This window comes from Zootoca vivipara, chromosome 14 (assembly GCF_963506605.1).
Source record: "Zootoca vivipara chromosome 14, rZooViv1.1, whole genome shotgun sequence".
Classification (NCBI taxonomy): Eukaryota; Metazoa; Chordata; class Lepidosauria; order Squamata; family Lacertidae; genus Zootoca; species Zootoca vivipara.
In genome coordinates, this window is record NC_083289.1 from 28,109,723 (window position 1) to 28,123,274 (window position 13,552).

The window sequence follows — 13,552 nt, forward strand, 5'->3', positions numbered from 1 at the left end:
CCCTCAAAGGGACCCTGTCCAGTCAGTCCCTGCTGACTCCTCCTCTGCAGACCGTTTCCCCATCCACACTACCATCACCTCACCTGGATTAAGTTTCAGCTTGTTTGTCCTGGCCCATACCACAACTTCCTCTTCCAGATGGCCTCTCTGGAACCAAGAAGTGGAAAACAGAGGCAGAGAAAGTTATATGCACACTGATGACGTTGCAGCCCAAACCTAAGTCACAAGTAACAATAGTTCCGCTTTGCTCTGCCCTCAGACCACACCTGGGGCTATGGAGGATATGCAGACAGACTGCAGCAGGTTTAGAAGAGAGCAAGAAACATGCTCTGAGATGTATAGGGAAGAAGCCCTATGCGGGAATGTTGAAGAGATTGGGCATGTTTAGGCTGGAAAACAAAATGGATGGGGAACATGACTGCACTCCTCAGGGAGGGCAGAAATGCATGTAATGGGGATAAAGGGGAGGTTTCAGTTTAACACTAGGAATAACTTAGAGCAGAGACAAAAGAACCACTGGCTGTGGAAGGGATCACTGGGTGGGTGAGCTCCTCTCCCTTCATGTAAGTATTGGGTGGGCAACCACCTGCTGGAGCTTCTACGGTAGTTCGAGGAGTGGGTCGAAACTCATGGCCAACACACACCTCTCTTATTTTTCTAACCCAGATCTTATTAGTGGCTTTATTTAAAGAAGTATCAAAGCGGTTTCACAATTTAATTTAATACTATTATTTAATAGCCTTGCAAATACAGAAGCAAAAAGTGCTCATAGTTCGGCCCCGCCCCCCGCCCTCAAGAAGGCTGGACTGGTTGAGAGTGGCTCACGACACCCCTGCAGTGCAGGCCAAGATTAATACTGGCCTGGAGGGCGAAGGGGCTTCTTTCAGGAAAACGAAGCGGGGGCAGGAAGCTGAAAAATGGGCCACAAGACGAGGGGAAGCGGGGGAGGCAGGAGAGGAAGGCGCTGCTCAGCAAGACCGTTTTTCCCCGGTGTGTAGGCGGAGCGATTACGGCCACACGGGTACGTAGAGCCAGGGGCGGCGCTTAAAGAGCGTCGAACAGGCTACAGCGGAAGCTGTCGGGCGACAGAGGAAGTGACGTCTAAACTTGTGTGCTGACATGCGTAGTGGCATCTAACCTGGCTTCCGATTCCGGTTTGTTCTGGACAGAGCTTCCGGCTAGAGCTTGGCGTCTGTATTTGTGTGCCTGGTTCAGTGGGGGCTCCTTTCGCCAGACCCAGAGGAGGAGACACCGCCGCCATGTCGGGCTCCAGCAGCGCCCTCATGAAGCAGCCCCCGATCCAGTCGACGGCGGGGGCCGTCCCCGTCCGCAACGAGAAGGGTGAGGCGTCCTGGGCCGGGGAGCGGGACATGGGGGGAATCTTCCGTATCCTGGACGATGGGGGGGGGGGAGAGAAGCAGCTGAACCTGAGCTCTTCTCCCTCCTGGGGCAGGGGGGCGAGGGGGGGCGCCCAGGGGCAGGCTCAGTTTCTCCCCTCCTGACCTCTTGCTCCACTTCCAGGGGAGATTTCGATGGAAAAGGTGAAAGTAAAACGCTACGTCTCGGGGAAGCGGCCAGATTATGCCCCCATGGAGTCCTCGGACGAGGAGGACGAGGAGTTCCAGTTCATCAAGAAGGCCAAGGAGCAGGAGCTCGAACCAGAGGAGCAAGAGGAAGAGCTGGCCAGCGACCCCCGTTTGCGCCGCCTGCAGAACCGCATCTCAGAGGATGTGGAGGAGAGGTGAGGGGCAGCAGAAGGTTGAGGGTAGAGTTGCTTGGGAGGTTGCACTTGGCATGAAGTGGAAGAGGACAATCTGTGGGGGAAAGGCTGTGATAACCTGACATAGGAGGGGTGTTTTGTGAGCTGCATGCCATTTTGTCACATTAAAGGTGGGAGTTAGTATAATTAGAGCTTTATTTGATTCATGAAGCACCTGTCCAAATAGTACTCTTGTGTCACATTCCATACTGCTTTCCTTGATCTGCTTGTTTTATTTTCTTGGGTCTTATTTTGTGAGTATTACAATTATAAAAACCAGTAAAAAATATTACAAAAAGGTGGGTGTCTGTGTTCTAGGCTGGCAAGGCATCGTAAGATTGTGGAACCAGAAGTGATAGGGGAGAGTGACTCAGAAGTGGAAGGAGAGGCCTGGCTTGCAGAGAGAGAGGACACCAGTGAGGAGGAAGAGGAGGAGATTGACGATGAGGTACGAGCAGGCCTGAGGAGCCACATTTTCTGGTTACCCAGTCTTGGTGTTGGGTTCTGAATCTTGGGTTGAAATGTATGTAATTGGCCTGTATAATGTTTTTGTTTTGAAGTCTTTTAAGATAATATTTTAATTTCCTGTTAAAGCATTCCTGCTTTGTATGTATATTTTATATTTGACATTTATTCTGAATGTTCTAATGTAGGTTGTAAACTGCTTTTGAGATTTTTTTTCTTTAAAAATTATAAAGCAGTATAGAAGTGAGATGATGATTACAAGAGACTCATTGCTCTTCAAGGATATGGGCACTTTCCCCAGTTCTGCTTGGGAGATGCTGATGGGAACCATTGAGCTATGACCCTTTCCCAGATATGAACATATGAAAACTGCTTTATACTGTGTTGGCACATTGGTCCATCTAGCTCAGTAGATCTACACTGACTGGAAGCAGTTCTCCAGGGGTTTGGATAGGGGCCTCTCCCAGCCTTACTTGGAGATGTTGGGGGTTGAACCTGGGACCTGCATTTATGCAGATGCTGTACCACTGAGCTCTTCTTTCTTGATAGGAAATTGAACGTCGCCGTTGCATGATGCGGCAGCGTGCACAGGAACGTAAGAATGAGGAGCTGGAAGTCATGGAGGTGGAAGATGAGGGCCGTTCTGGAGAGGAGTCCGAATCAGAGTCTGAGTATGAGGAGTACACAGATAGTGAGGATGAGACTGAGCCACGTCTGAAACCTGTCTTCATCCGCAAGCAAGTGCCATCAGTCCTGAGCAGGGAGGGGGGAGGCTGGTTTCTAAAACACAGTTGGTAGCTGAGCCTTCCTGTCAGAGCTTCCTGGCTTGGGCTACTTTCAGAGTTTCTTTCTGTTGACAACACATAAATGCAAGCCTATGGGGTGGGTGGGGTGCTTCTTAGGAGAAGGTTATGACAAGGGAGGCGATTGGTTCTAGTGAGCGGTCTGTTTGGCTTGGGGGATGGTTTGAGTTGATCTTCAATGTCTTCTGCAGGAAGGACAGAGTCACAGTCCAGGAGCGAGAGGCCGAAGCACTGAAACAGAAGGAACTGGAGCAGGAGGCCAAGCGAATGGCTGAGGAGAGGCGCAAGTACACCCTGAAGGTATTGTTAGGAAAGGCAGACACATGGGTTTCATGGTTAGAGGAGCCTGAGTACCCCAGGACACTCACTCTCTGTTAACTTACTGTAGATTGTTGAAGAAGAAACCAAGAAAGAGTTGGAGGAGAACAGGCGCTCCTTGGCAGCCCTCGATGCTCTGGACACCGATGATGAGAATGATGAGGAAGAGTATGAGGCCTGGAAAGTGCGGGAGTTGAAGCGCATCAAGCGGGACCGAGAGGAGCGTGAGGCGTAAGTGAAATGGGATGTGGCACAGTCCATTTGAGAAGGGAGAGGTCTTCTGGGTTGCTCCAGTCAGGAAGAATAGGTTGCTTGGGTGTGGGTCTGATCTTGCTGATATCCATTCCCCAGCTGACAGAGTCTTATGCAGTGAGCAGAAAGTTGGGGAGTGGACATCACTAATTGAAGTGGAATGGATTTAGATCCACCCAGACTCCTGGAAAGGGATGTTTACAGAGATCTCCTGTGCAGAATCTAAGTGTCTGGAGTGAAGGAGTATATGTTCTGCTCCACACAGGATAGAGAAAGAGAAGGCAGAAATTGAACGAGTGCGGAATCTGACTGAGGAGGAACGACGGGCTGAGCTCCGAGCGAACGGCAAGGTCATTACCAACAAGGCAGTGAAGGGCAAATACAAGTTCCTGCAGAAGTACTACCATCGGGGGGCCTTCTTCATGGTGAGTTCCCTGTCATTGAATACACAGCAAGAACTCAAATGTGCACTGGAATGGAAAGGAGGCTGCTATCCAGGATATAGCCGCCACGGGGAGAGGGGGGCTGAATTCCATCACTTCTCTCAAGCAGTCCCTGAACAAGTGTGTTCTTTTCTGTTTAGGCTATACTATGCAGGCCTTTTCTCCCAAGGCCAGCCTAGGGATGCTTGGTAGAATAAGGGTGAAGAGGCTGCTGTGAGCAAACATGTCTCTACTTACCTGCTGTGCTCTTTGTTCTCTAGGATGAAGATGAGGATGTATACAAGAGGGACTTCAGTGCTCCAACTCTGGAGGACCACTTCAACAAGACCATCTTACCCAAAGTCATGCAGGTACATGAGGAGAAGGAGGGGGCTCTGTTGTTTGGGCTTGGAGCCCCAACTAGCTTTGGCTTGCTGATGTTATATGCATGTGCCCCCTCCAACCAGAATTCCAGAAAGGTTGAAGTAAAGTGAATTCTTTTTGAAGCTTCTCCATTTCTTAAACTCTTTCCTCTGCAGGTGAAGAACTTTGGGCGCTCTGGACGAACAAAGTACACCCACTTGGTAGACCAAGATACAACCTCTTTTGACTCTGCATGGGGGCAGGAGAGTGCACAGAACACCAAGTTCTTCAAGCAGAAGGCAGCTGGTGTGAGGGATGTCTTTGAGAGACCCTCTGCCAAGAAGCGGAAGGTTACCTGAGTCATCAAGAATAATTTGGGGCACTGTTAAGATCTTGCTGGATCAGTTTTGCCCTGTTTCTATGACATGGGACTATAGATCATCAAAGGCCTGGACCCACTTTTTCTGTCATCTTTGGATGGAGGATTTGACCCATAACCATAGCCCATTTTTAAGGAGTTTGCACCAGCTTGGCAGACTCATCATTGCCCTTGAAGTACACCAGCTCCCTCTACAGCCCTGTTTTTAGTTTTGGGAGGCATTTTCCAATTGTAAATATTTCTTGTTCTCTCTAGAGGGGAGAGAAAAGCAAGGTGACACCTGTATTAAATGTATTTCTTACCAAGTTGCTGTTGTGGTAATGTTCTAACAAGTAGGGACCCTATTGTGGCAGACTCTAATGATGCTCTAATAAGATAGTTAGACCCACTTTTAGTAGAAAGGGGGCTTGGCAGTGCTGTGTGAGAAACACATTTTGGAACCTCTCTGGCTTGTGGGCAGAATTAGGCCCATGAGACTGTTTTCCCCCAACCACACTCACAGGACATCGGGTGCGGGATGTAAAAGCTATGAAAGCATAAACAGGAGCTTCAAGTTGTTCCTTGTAGGTGCAGCTTCCGTTTGGTGCTGTTTAAATTGGCAACAACTGGATATGGCCCAGCACCCCAGTGTGCAAGATGTAAGTTTTGAAATCATCTAGGTTTAGTTTCCTGGAAGATTTCAAAACTGACCTCATGTTCCCACAAACCTCTTCATTTTTCTGAGTCCCATCTAAAGGATTGCCGATAGTAGCTTAGGAAAATTCCAGTACTGGTTGACTCAAAAATAATGGCTATGGGGAATTAAGGGCCCACAGTATAGTTTACAATGCAACTCTGTCTACCCAAACTGGAAAGGGGGGGGAAGCTGCCCACTGGTTGATTTCTCTTCCTGTCTCCTCCGCATCACTCCACTGTTTCTCCTTGTCTGGGAAAGAACACCCAATGGCTTTAAAAGTCTGGATTTTATATTGAATTCTTCAAGTTGTTGTTTTAATGAAACAAAAGGATCCCTGAATGAAAATAGGGCACCAGTTTACCACCACGAGTCCTTCAGTCAGCTATCTGAGAACCACCCTGGGATCTTCGGATGAAGGGCAATATACAAATTTAATAAATGACAATAATAAATATCTTATAAACCACATTAACAGCAACTTCAAAAAAATTGGAATATTTATTCCAGCAGCTTTAAAAGATCATATGCAAAGAACCTGTGCAGAACAGGCCAAAGAGAGGCTATCTCCTTCCCTTGCTCCTCAAAAGTCCATCTAGCAGGTGGCCCTCAGTTGGTGAGGGTAATCAGTGCTTCCACCACGTTCCCCATGTGTTCTCGCAAGCTGCGTTCTGCTGCTGCCCTGGATATTTCCATCTCGTTCATCTGTAAGGAAAAGAAGATTCTTCACCAAGAGGTGACAACTAAAATGGCCTGTAGTGACATCAGAAAGCAGCCTCTGTCAATGCTGAGCCACCACCCAAGCTGTCCAATCAACATTGTGCTAGACTCACAATCAACTCCAAATCTTCTTTCTTGATTGTGACTTTGGCCAGTTCTTTTTCCCTGAAATGGAAGGAAGGAAAGAGGAATTAAGACTCTCTTATCCTGCTCCACTCTCTAGTAATGAAATGCAGACCTTACTGCCACCCTGTCCCCACTCCAAGAACTACACATAATAAAAACACAGCTCTGGCTGTCTGCAACCAAGCACCACTTCCCCCCATTAATGTCAAGTGCAGCAAAACCAGCCTAACCCCTAAACAGTTTTAGAATATGGAAATGTGTCCTTAAACAGCAGTTTAGCATGTAGACACCATTCCACTGTGGTGTGTTCATCAAGACACTGCTACCTCCAAGCTTGGTCATGGTTTTTAATGTTTTAATTCTGTAACCTACCCTAGGAACTTCAGGTGAAGGGTCGATAATAAATAAATTAGCAATAATAGTATGCATGCACATCTGGCACTGAATTATGTTTACACATTGTGTGTCACCTCTACAGTTCTGCTAGAAGCAAACAAGTCTGCTCTCCCTTAGCAGGAGATGAAAACAGGGCACTCACCGCTCCTGCTTTGCTTTCTGCTCTCTGGATCTTCGGTCTCCAATCACTGACATCGCCTAAACAAGAGAAAGCAAATTAAACACCCACCCTTGGACTTTAATATTAATAGCCAGACCCAAATCTTGTACCTTAAAGAGCAACCAAATTATCTCACAGTATGAGCTTTTATGTAACACAAGTATAGAGGGGGGGAAACAGCCAGATGGCAGTGAAATTCAAAAAGTGTTGTCAAATGGCAACGAAGTACAGTTTACTTAACTGAGTACACTTAATTGGGGTGATGGTAGGCCTAGATGACGTATTGCCCGGGACTGGTTTGAAGGCCAGAATGCAATGACGCCTTCACCTGGCAGTATATCAATGTTTGGTTGGTGATACATTGCAATATTGGAAAGCTTATCTCTCCCAGCCCTAGATGATGGAGCCCAAATCATTCTAGGTAGTCAAAATCAAGCAGACTATAATGAGATTCAGTGCATGTCAATTCACAATTACACATTTTCAGGTAGAAGTCTGGCTGTGAACTACCCTGAAAATTAGGCTTCCTGTCACTGAAAAGACCTTGTGCTTCTGATCACTGAACCGCTGCTCTTGAGGTATATAAAGAGAAATTGGTGCAGGGAGTTTCTAAGCTCAATGTGCACCTGAAAAACACAAGTCTCAAAGTTATGCAAGTTCCTTGTGGGAGAAATTTCCACACCTAGACAATGTGGGTAATCTACAATGCAAATCTGAATTGTATTTTTTTAATGTTGACTGCAAGGAATGTTAGGGGTTGAACCAGATGGTTCAGATAATAATTTGCTGATGCATCAATTCCTTTTACACACCACAAGTACTGTGACAAGGCAGTCACAAGTACTGATTCACAAATAAAGCACGGGGGGGGTACTTTTAATCATTTATATTAAAATATTTTTCAAACCAGCTTACAAGAAGTAGTACAACAAAATACCAGTTAAAAATAGTGTGAGAAGTATAAGCAACAACAGCACTGAAGCAAGCAAAAGAAACTTCAAAACAGCAGGGATCAAATCAAAAAGTCCTTCCAGATTAAAATGACTATCCTTAAAAATGTTAAGGGAAAGGGTCTGGATCTCCCTAGGTCAGTGGTTCCCAACAGGTGGTCCGGGGACCCCCAGGGGTCCGCGAGCTATGCCAGAGGGGTCCTCAAGATCCTATTAGAATAAAAAATATATTAAATATATTTCGTATGATAACAGATTTTTTGTTTTGGTCGCTTCCTGCATGAGCAGAGTCTAGCGCAAAACTAGAATTAGATAGAGGCAGTAGTTCTGCTGTATGCCGCAAGGGCTACAAGAAACTTGGAGATAAGGCAATGAAAAAGATCCTTCCATTTGCAACCACATATCGGTGTGAGCAAGCATTTTCTTCCATGGGTTTCATGAAAAACAAATATAGGAATCGGCTCGACATGCGGTCGGATTTCGGAGTGAAAGTTTCAAGTTTGGAACCTAATATTTCAGAAATAATGGACTCAAAGGACAGATTTAACTCATCTCATCAAGAACTGAAAATTAAAACTAACTGTATACTGATGGAGTACTCTGTTGTAACTGTAAAAAACGTATAAATATAAAATATAGAAAGCCTCTTAATTTGGCTCTCACTTTTTAATTTTAGGATTAGGAATTAATGGGGGTCCTTGTCACAATAGCGGCTCGATGAGGGGTCCTCGAGAAAATTTTGTTGGGAACCCCTGCCCTAGGTAGAGAATTTTACAGCTATGGTGCCACCATCAGGAAGCACAAGTGTTTCTCCTTCCCGTTTCTCTTTGCAACAGCCTGATGGAATGGCAGCTGCTACATGGCAGATGCAGGAAACAAGGCCCTTCCATCCTCTCTGGTAAGAGACCAGTGCCATTTACCTCTTTCTCTCCATCCCTGCTGATCATTATGAGTACAGTACTACTACCGGTATGTAGAATTAGTGCCTACTTGTCTTCTTGCTTAACTTTACTCCTGTTTGCAATGTGCCTCTTAGACTAAACCTGCTGGCAAGGATATCCAACTGAATAACTGGGGCGGGGAGTCTCTTGTCTTAAACCTTGGGCAGGCTCACAGAAGTGAAAGCAGCCCTTAAGAACAGAAGTAGGGAAAAACTATTTTCTCTGGTGGGCCAAATAAAAAAAATGGCCACACACACCCCAGGGTCTGCCTACCTGTCAATCACATTATGCCAAGCATATGACATCGGGTGGATCTGAACCTGCCAGGAAACTGCAATGCCCTCTTACAGATGCGATGGAAGGGAAGGCCCGCACAAGACTGGTATGAGGCGTTTTGCTGTCTGAGGACGCGAAACAATGGGCGCCCACCCAGAGCACCTCGGGAAGGCCAAATAGTTCCAGCCCCAAAGACGAAGGACCCCGCAAGCAAACATCCCCAAACCGGCAGTAAGAGAGAAGTAGCAGCAGCAGCAGCAGCAAGGCGGCAGGGCAAGCGATGCTTCACACGGGCGTCCAGCCACACTTGCAGGGGCCTCGGGCAGCCTCCACACGTGCAGGGCTCCCCATTCCCACGTACGGCGCTGGGGCTCCAAGGGGCCCTTCGGCAGCGGTCCAGTCCAGCCGGCTCCGCCCCGCCCGCGGTCACCATGACAACCAGAGCCCCCCAACGCGGCCAAACGCATGCGCTCATCACCGTTTCCAAGTTGGAGCTCTGGATCTCTTTCTCCTCCGCATAGTCCGTGACGCGCTCGAGGTCGGCCGCTCCGCTGTCGTGCTTCCGCGGCTTCTCGGCAGGTCGCTCTCCGGTGCCTGCCGAGCCATTGGGCTCCGCTTCTAACTCCAGCTCTACATCCCCTTCAGCCGCCATCGCTCCGTCTGCCTTCCCCTCTCGTCACGTGGTAAGGCGCGCTTCCGGAAGCTGCGGGAAAAGGAGAAAGCGGCACTAATATAGAGATCAGCGCAAGAGCCTAGAGCGCCGATGCCCTGCGCCACCATAGAGAGTGGAATGTAGACTGGCAAGCCAAACATCTGCAGGTGGAGCTTCCAGGTTCTTTTTGACCTTCCTGCCCCCACCCGATAGAGCAAGCACTATAGAAACCTAGCAGTTATAAATAGGCGTGGTGGGCGGAGGAGAGAAAACAGAATGAGAGCAACAAAAGCAAAGGGCTCTACTCCTTTGTAGTTCTCATAGGAAAAATATGGCTTTTAAAAGATTTTCAAACACTAAAAAGTACCATGTCAATGCAGCCCATTGTCTCTTTATTGTGTGGGAAACCGTGGCTGAGGAAGCTACTGAATGACATTCCTGCAGTGTAGACCACTGCAATGTATGCTGCAGATTAGAGATGGAGACAGATTGAAGGTATTGAACAACAACCCTGCAAGGTAGTTCAGAATTATTTGTTCATTATTATTATTATTATTATTATTATCCAGTCTCTTGGTGGGTTTTATTTAAAGGAAATGTGGATTGAGCAACTGTGGAATTGATCACAGGAATGGCCCTGAGGGAAAGGGTGAAACACTGTTCCCACATTTTTGCAACAAAATCCTTCCCACTTCCTATATTTTATCTTGCAAGGAGAAAGCAACTGTGAGAGTGATTTTGATAGCAAAACAGAGGTGGAGGAGAGAAAGCCTTCACCCCTGGCTCCCCTGGGATTATGTTTGCATATCTTCTCTGACTTTGTCTCCTTAAACAAATACGTGCTTTCTTTTAGCACTGCATTAATGACCGCTTCCCCCTTTGCACCTTGTTTCCCCCCACCCCCAATATCCCCTGAGATTGGAGAATAGGTCAAGCTACAGTAGTTCATTGACCCTCCGCTTCGCAGCCCAAATCCAGAAGCCAACTGTATGCTATTCATCCAATGGACATTTGAGTTATTTGCTTACAAACTAAAGCTAAAATAAACAGCACCCCATTTACTGGAAACAAGACTGAAAGAGCAAAGAAGTACCTCCATTTTCTGGGAAGGGGACACAAACACTGCTGCCCAGTCCTAGCTATTATAAAAGCCTGGATTTTTGTATTGCTGCTCACATTTTTGTTCAGGGCCCCCCAAAAGAAACAGTCAGCCTTCAACCCTGAATCTGAACAACTTGCATCAGTCTAAATGTTTGGGCCAGGTATTTCTATACACCAGTTACGGCAGGCGGCAGGCATGGAGATAAGCTGCCACAGACTGCCAAACACAACGTTAAGAAAAAGCGTCTTGTGCCACCTTAAAAATTAACCAGTGTAAGCCTTTGTGGGCCTACGGGTCATGTCATCAGTGTTGTCCTGAGTTATCCTGGAAGGGCAGGCAAGTTGGTGGAATTGTAAACACTGAGGTCAAAAGGAAAAGCAGAAAAGCACAGGTGGTGGGCCTCTTGTGGATGTGGACTGAAAGTCCATCTAGTCTAGAATCCTGTTCTCACAGTGACCAACCAGATGTCCCTATAGGAAGCCTACAAGCAGGGCCAGAGTGCAATAACACTCGTGATTCCTATGAACTGGCATTCAGAGGCATATAAGAGAGTACAGGTAGAACACAACTACTGTGGCTAGTAGCCACTGGTAGCTTTTTCCTTCTTTAAATTATCTAATAATTTCATTTTAAAGCTATCCACATTGGTGGCCATCATTACATATTGTGGTAGCAAATACCATCATTAAACTATGGTGAGAAGTGCTTCTCTTCATCTCTCCTGAATCTCCCACCATCCAGTTCCATTGGACGGGCCCCAGTGAGCTCTTAGTATTACGAGAGAGGGAGAAAAATACTTATTTATCTGCTTTCTTCGCAGGACAGCAGACCTGGAAAGAATAAGAGGCAGAGTGTGGGTAAGGTGGGGTGTGCCTAATGTCACAGGCGAGGCGGTGTTTGTTAGGCGGAGGGAATTATTATGCCATAGCAGAGAGCTCAGAGATCAGGCAGTTCATGGGGAAGGAAAGGTTTTAAGGGTGTGGCAGTGGCTGGGTGAGGACAGATCCCAGGGGAAAGCAGGCTGAGCCTTTCAGTGGACCTGGGGCCTCTCCATAGCACATGGGGAGGGCACAGGAAGGGAGTCAGATACCCACCCACACTTCCTTGCAACAGCTAGGGTGTGGAAATCATTCTCTAGGACTGGATAAGCAGGATGGTAGAGCAATTGTCATTCTTGTGGCCTCCCCACCTTGTTTCACAGGGATTAGACATCTGGCAAATCCCCAAATGTCAGATTCTCACCTGTTTGTCTTCAAGGCGACGCAAGCTTGTTTGTTGCTCTAGAGTTGTTCATATCTATCAGGGGATTGTTGCGGCTACTCTCGAGTAAAGACGCTCCAGTCCGATCTGTCTTTTAAGGTTTTATTGTGCATACTATTTACAGTGCAGAGATAGCAGAAAACATGACCTCCTAGTCACTAGCAGAATCCGGCAATGGTGCCCTTCTGCTTCGGGGCCAGCATAATAGCTTGGGGACCCCGAAACGCTGCCCCCTAAACCTGCGCTTGGACGCGCGCCTCAATTTGGGTGCCGGAAGCAGCTGCGCTCCCTCTTCCACCTGTTGGCTAGGGCAGTGCAGGGGCTCTGATACATCACCGAGCCCTCCTTCCTCCACTAGATGGCTGGGGCGGTGCAAGGGCTCGGATGCCTCACTGAGCCCTCCCTCCATTCCGCTCCATTCCTCATTCCCCCCACCTGACCCGCTGCTACTGCTGTCGCTGGTCGTAGTGCTGTTCAGGATGATAGGGCCTGCAGGGAGTCCCCCTGACAATATCATTAATTATTATATTTATTTATATCGCGCATTCGCCCCCAACCAGGATTCAAGGTGACTTGCACAAATTAATACAACACAGATAAAATACAGAAAGCTAAAAACATATAAGCTGTGATTGCTTAGTTGGTTAGAGTTTGGTGTGGATAATGCCAGGGTTGCAGGTTTGATCCTTGTATGGGACAGCTGGATATTCCTGGATTGCAGGGGTTGGTACAAGATAATCCTCATGGTCCCTTCCAACTATACCATTCTATGATCATTAAAAAGCAACTAAACTCCAGTAGAGGTAAAACAATATAAAGAACAAAGCTATTTTAAAAAGCAGTAAAAATAAACAGCAGTATTAAGAGACCTTTCCTTCAAAACACCCACGAAACAAGTCAGTTCCCCAAGGCCTGTCGGAATAAAACAGTCTTCACCTGCTGGCAAAGGACAAGGTGGGAGCCATTCTGGCTTCTCTAGGAAGTTCATGGGAGCAGCCATCAAGACGGCCCTGCATTGCCACAAACTTCGTATGCCTGTGAGGTTGGCAGGACTGATAGAAGGGTCTTCTCTGAAGATCTCGGAGCGCAGGCAGGTTTGTATGGAAGAATATGGTCTTTCAGAAAGGGCTTTATTGGTCACAACCAACACTTTGAATTGTGCCTGGAAACAAACTGGTAGCCAGCGGAGCTGTTGCAACAAGGGAGTCATATGGTTCCTATAACCTGCCCCAGTCAACAGTCTAGCTCAGGGGTCAGCAAACCTTTTCAGCAGGGGGCCGGTTCACTGTCCCTCAGACCTTGTGGGGGGCCGGACTATATTTTTTGGGGGAAATGAATGAATTCCTATGCTCCACAAATAACCCAGAGTTGCATTTTAAGTAAAAGGACACATTCTACTCATGTAAAACCGGCTGATTCCTGGACCGTCCGTGGGCCAGATTTAGAAGGCGATTAGGCCGGATCCGGCCCCCGGGCCTTAGTTTGCCTACCCACGGTCTAGCTCAGAGGTCAGCAACCTTTTTCAGCTGTGGGCT

The 13,552-nt window shown here is 47.4% G+C and overlaps 2 protein-coding genes across 2 annotated transcripts; one reads left to right on the top strand and one right to left on the bottom strand.

The window, feature by feature from the left end:
- Nucleotides 1–1,143: 1,143 nt before the first annotated feature.
- On the top strand, nt 1,144–5,066 carry MFAP1 (microfibril associated protein 1). The gene is made up of 9 exons (XM_060282799.1): nt 1,144–1,341; nt 1,522–1,741; nt 2,078–2,207; nt 2,774–2,965; nt 3,223–3,327; nt 3,416–3,576; nt 3,863–4,022; nt 4,301–4,390; nt 4,559–5,066. The coding sequence occupies exons 1-9, from the start codon at nt 1,260–1,262 to the stop codon at nt 4,739–4,741; spliced, it is 1,323 nt and encodes a 440-aa protein (XP_060138782.1). The 5' UTR covers nt 1,144–1,259; the 3' UTR covers nt 4,742–5,066.
- Nucleotides 5,067–5,916: 850 nt separating this feature from the next.
- HYPK (huntingtin interacting protein K) lies at nt 5,917–9,702 on the bottom strand. Its single transcript, XM_035132161.2, has 4 exons — nt 9,482–9,702; nt 6,819–6,874; nt 6,268–6,319; nt 5,917–6,139 (listed from the first exon to the last, which is right to left on the bottom strand). The coding sequence occupies exons 1-4, from the start codon at nt 9,653–9,655 to the stop codon at nt 6,044–6,046; spliced, it is 378 nt and encodes a 125-aa protein (XP_034988052.1). The 5' UTR covers nt 9,656–9,702; the 3' UTR covers nt 5,917–6,043.
- Between the last annotated feature and the right edge of the window lie 3,850 nt (nt 9,703–13,552).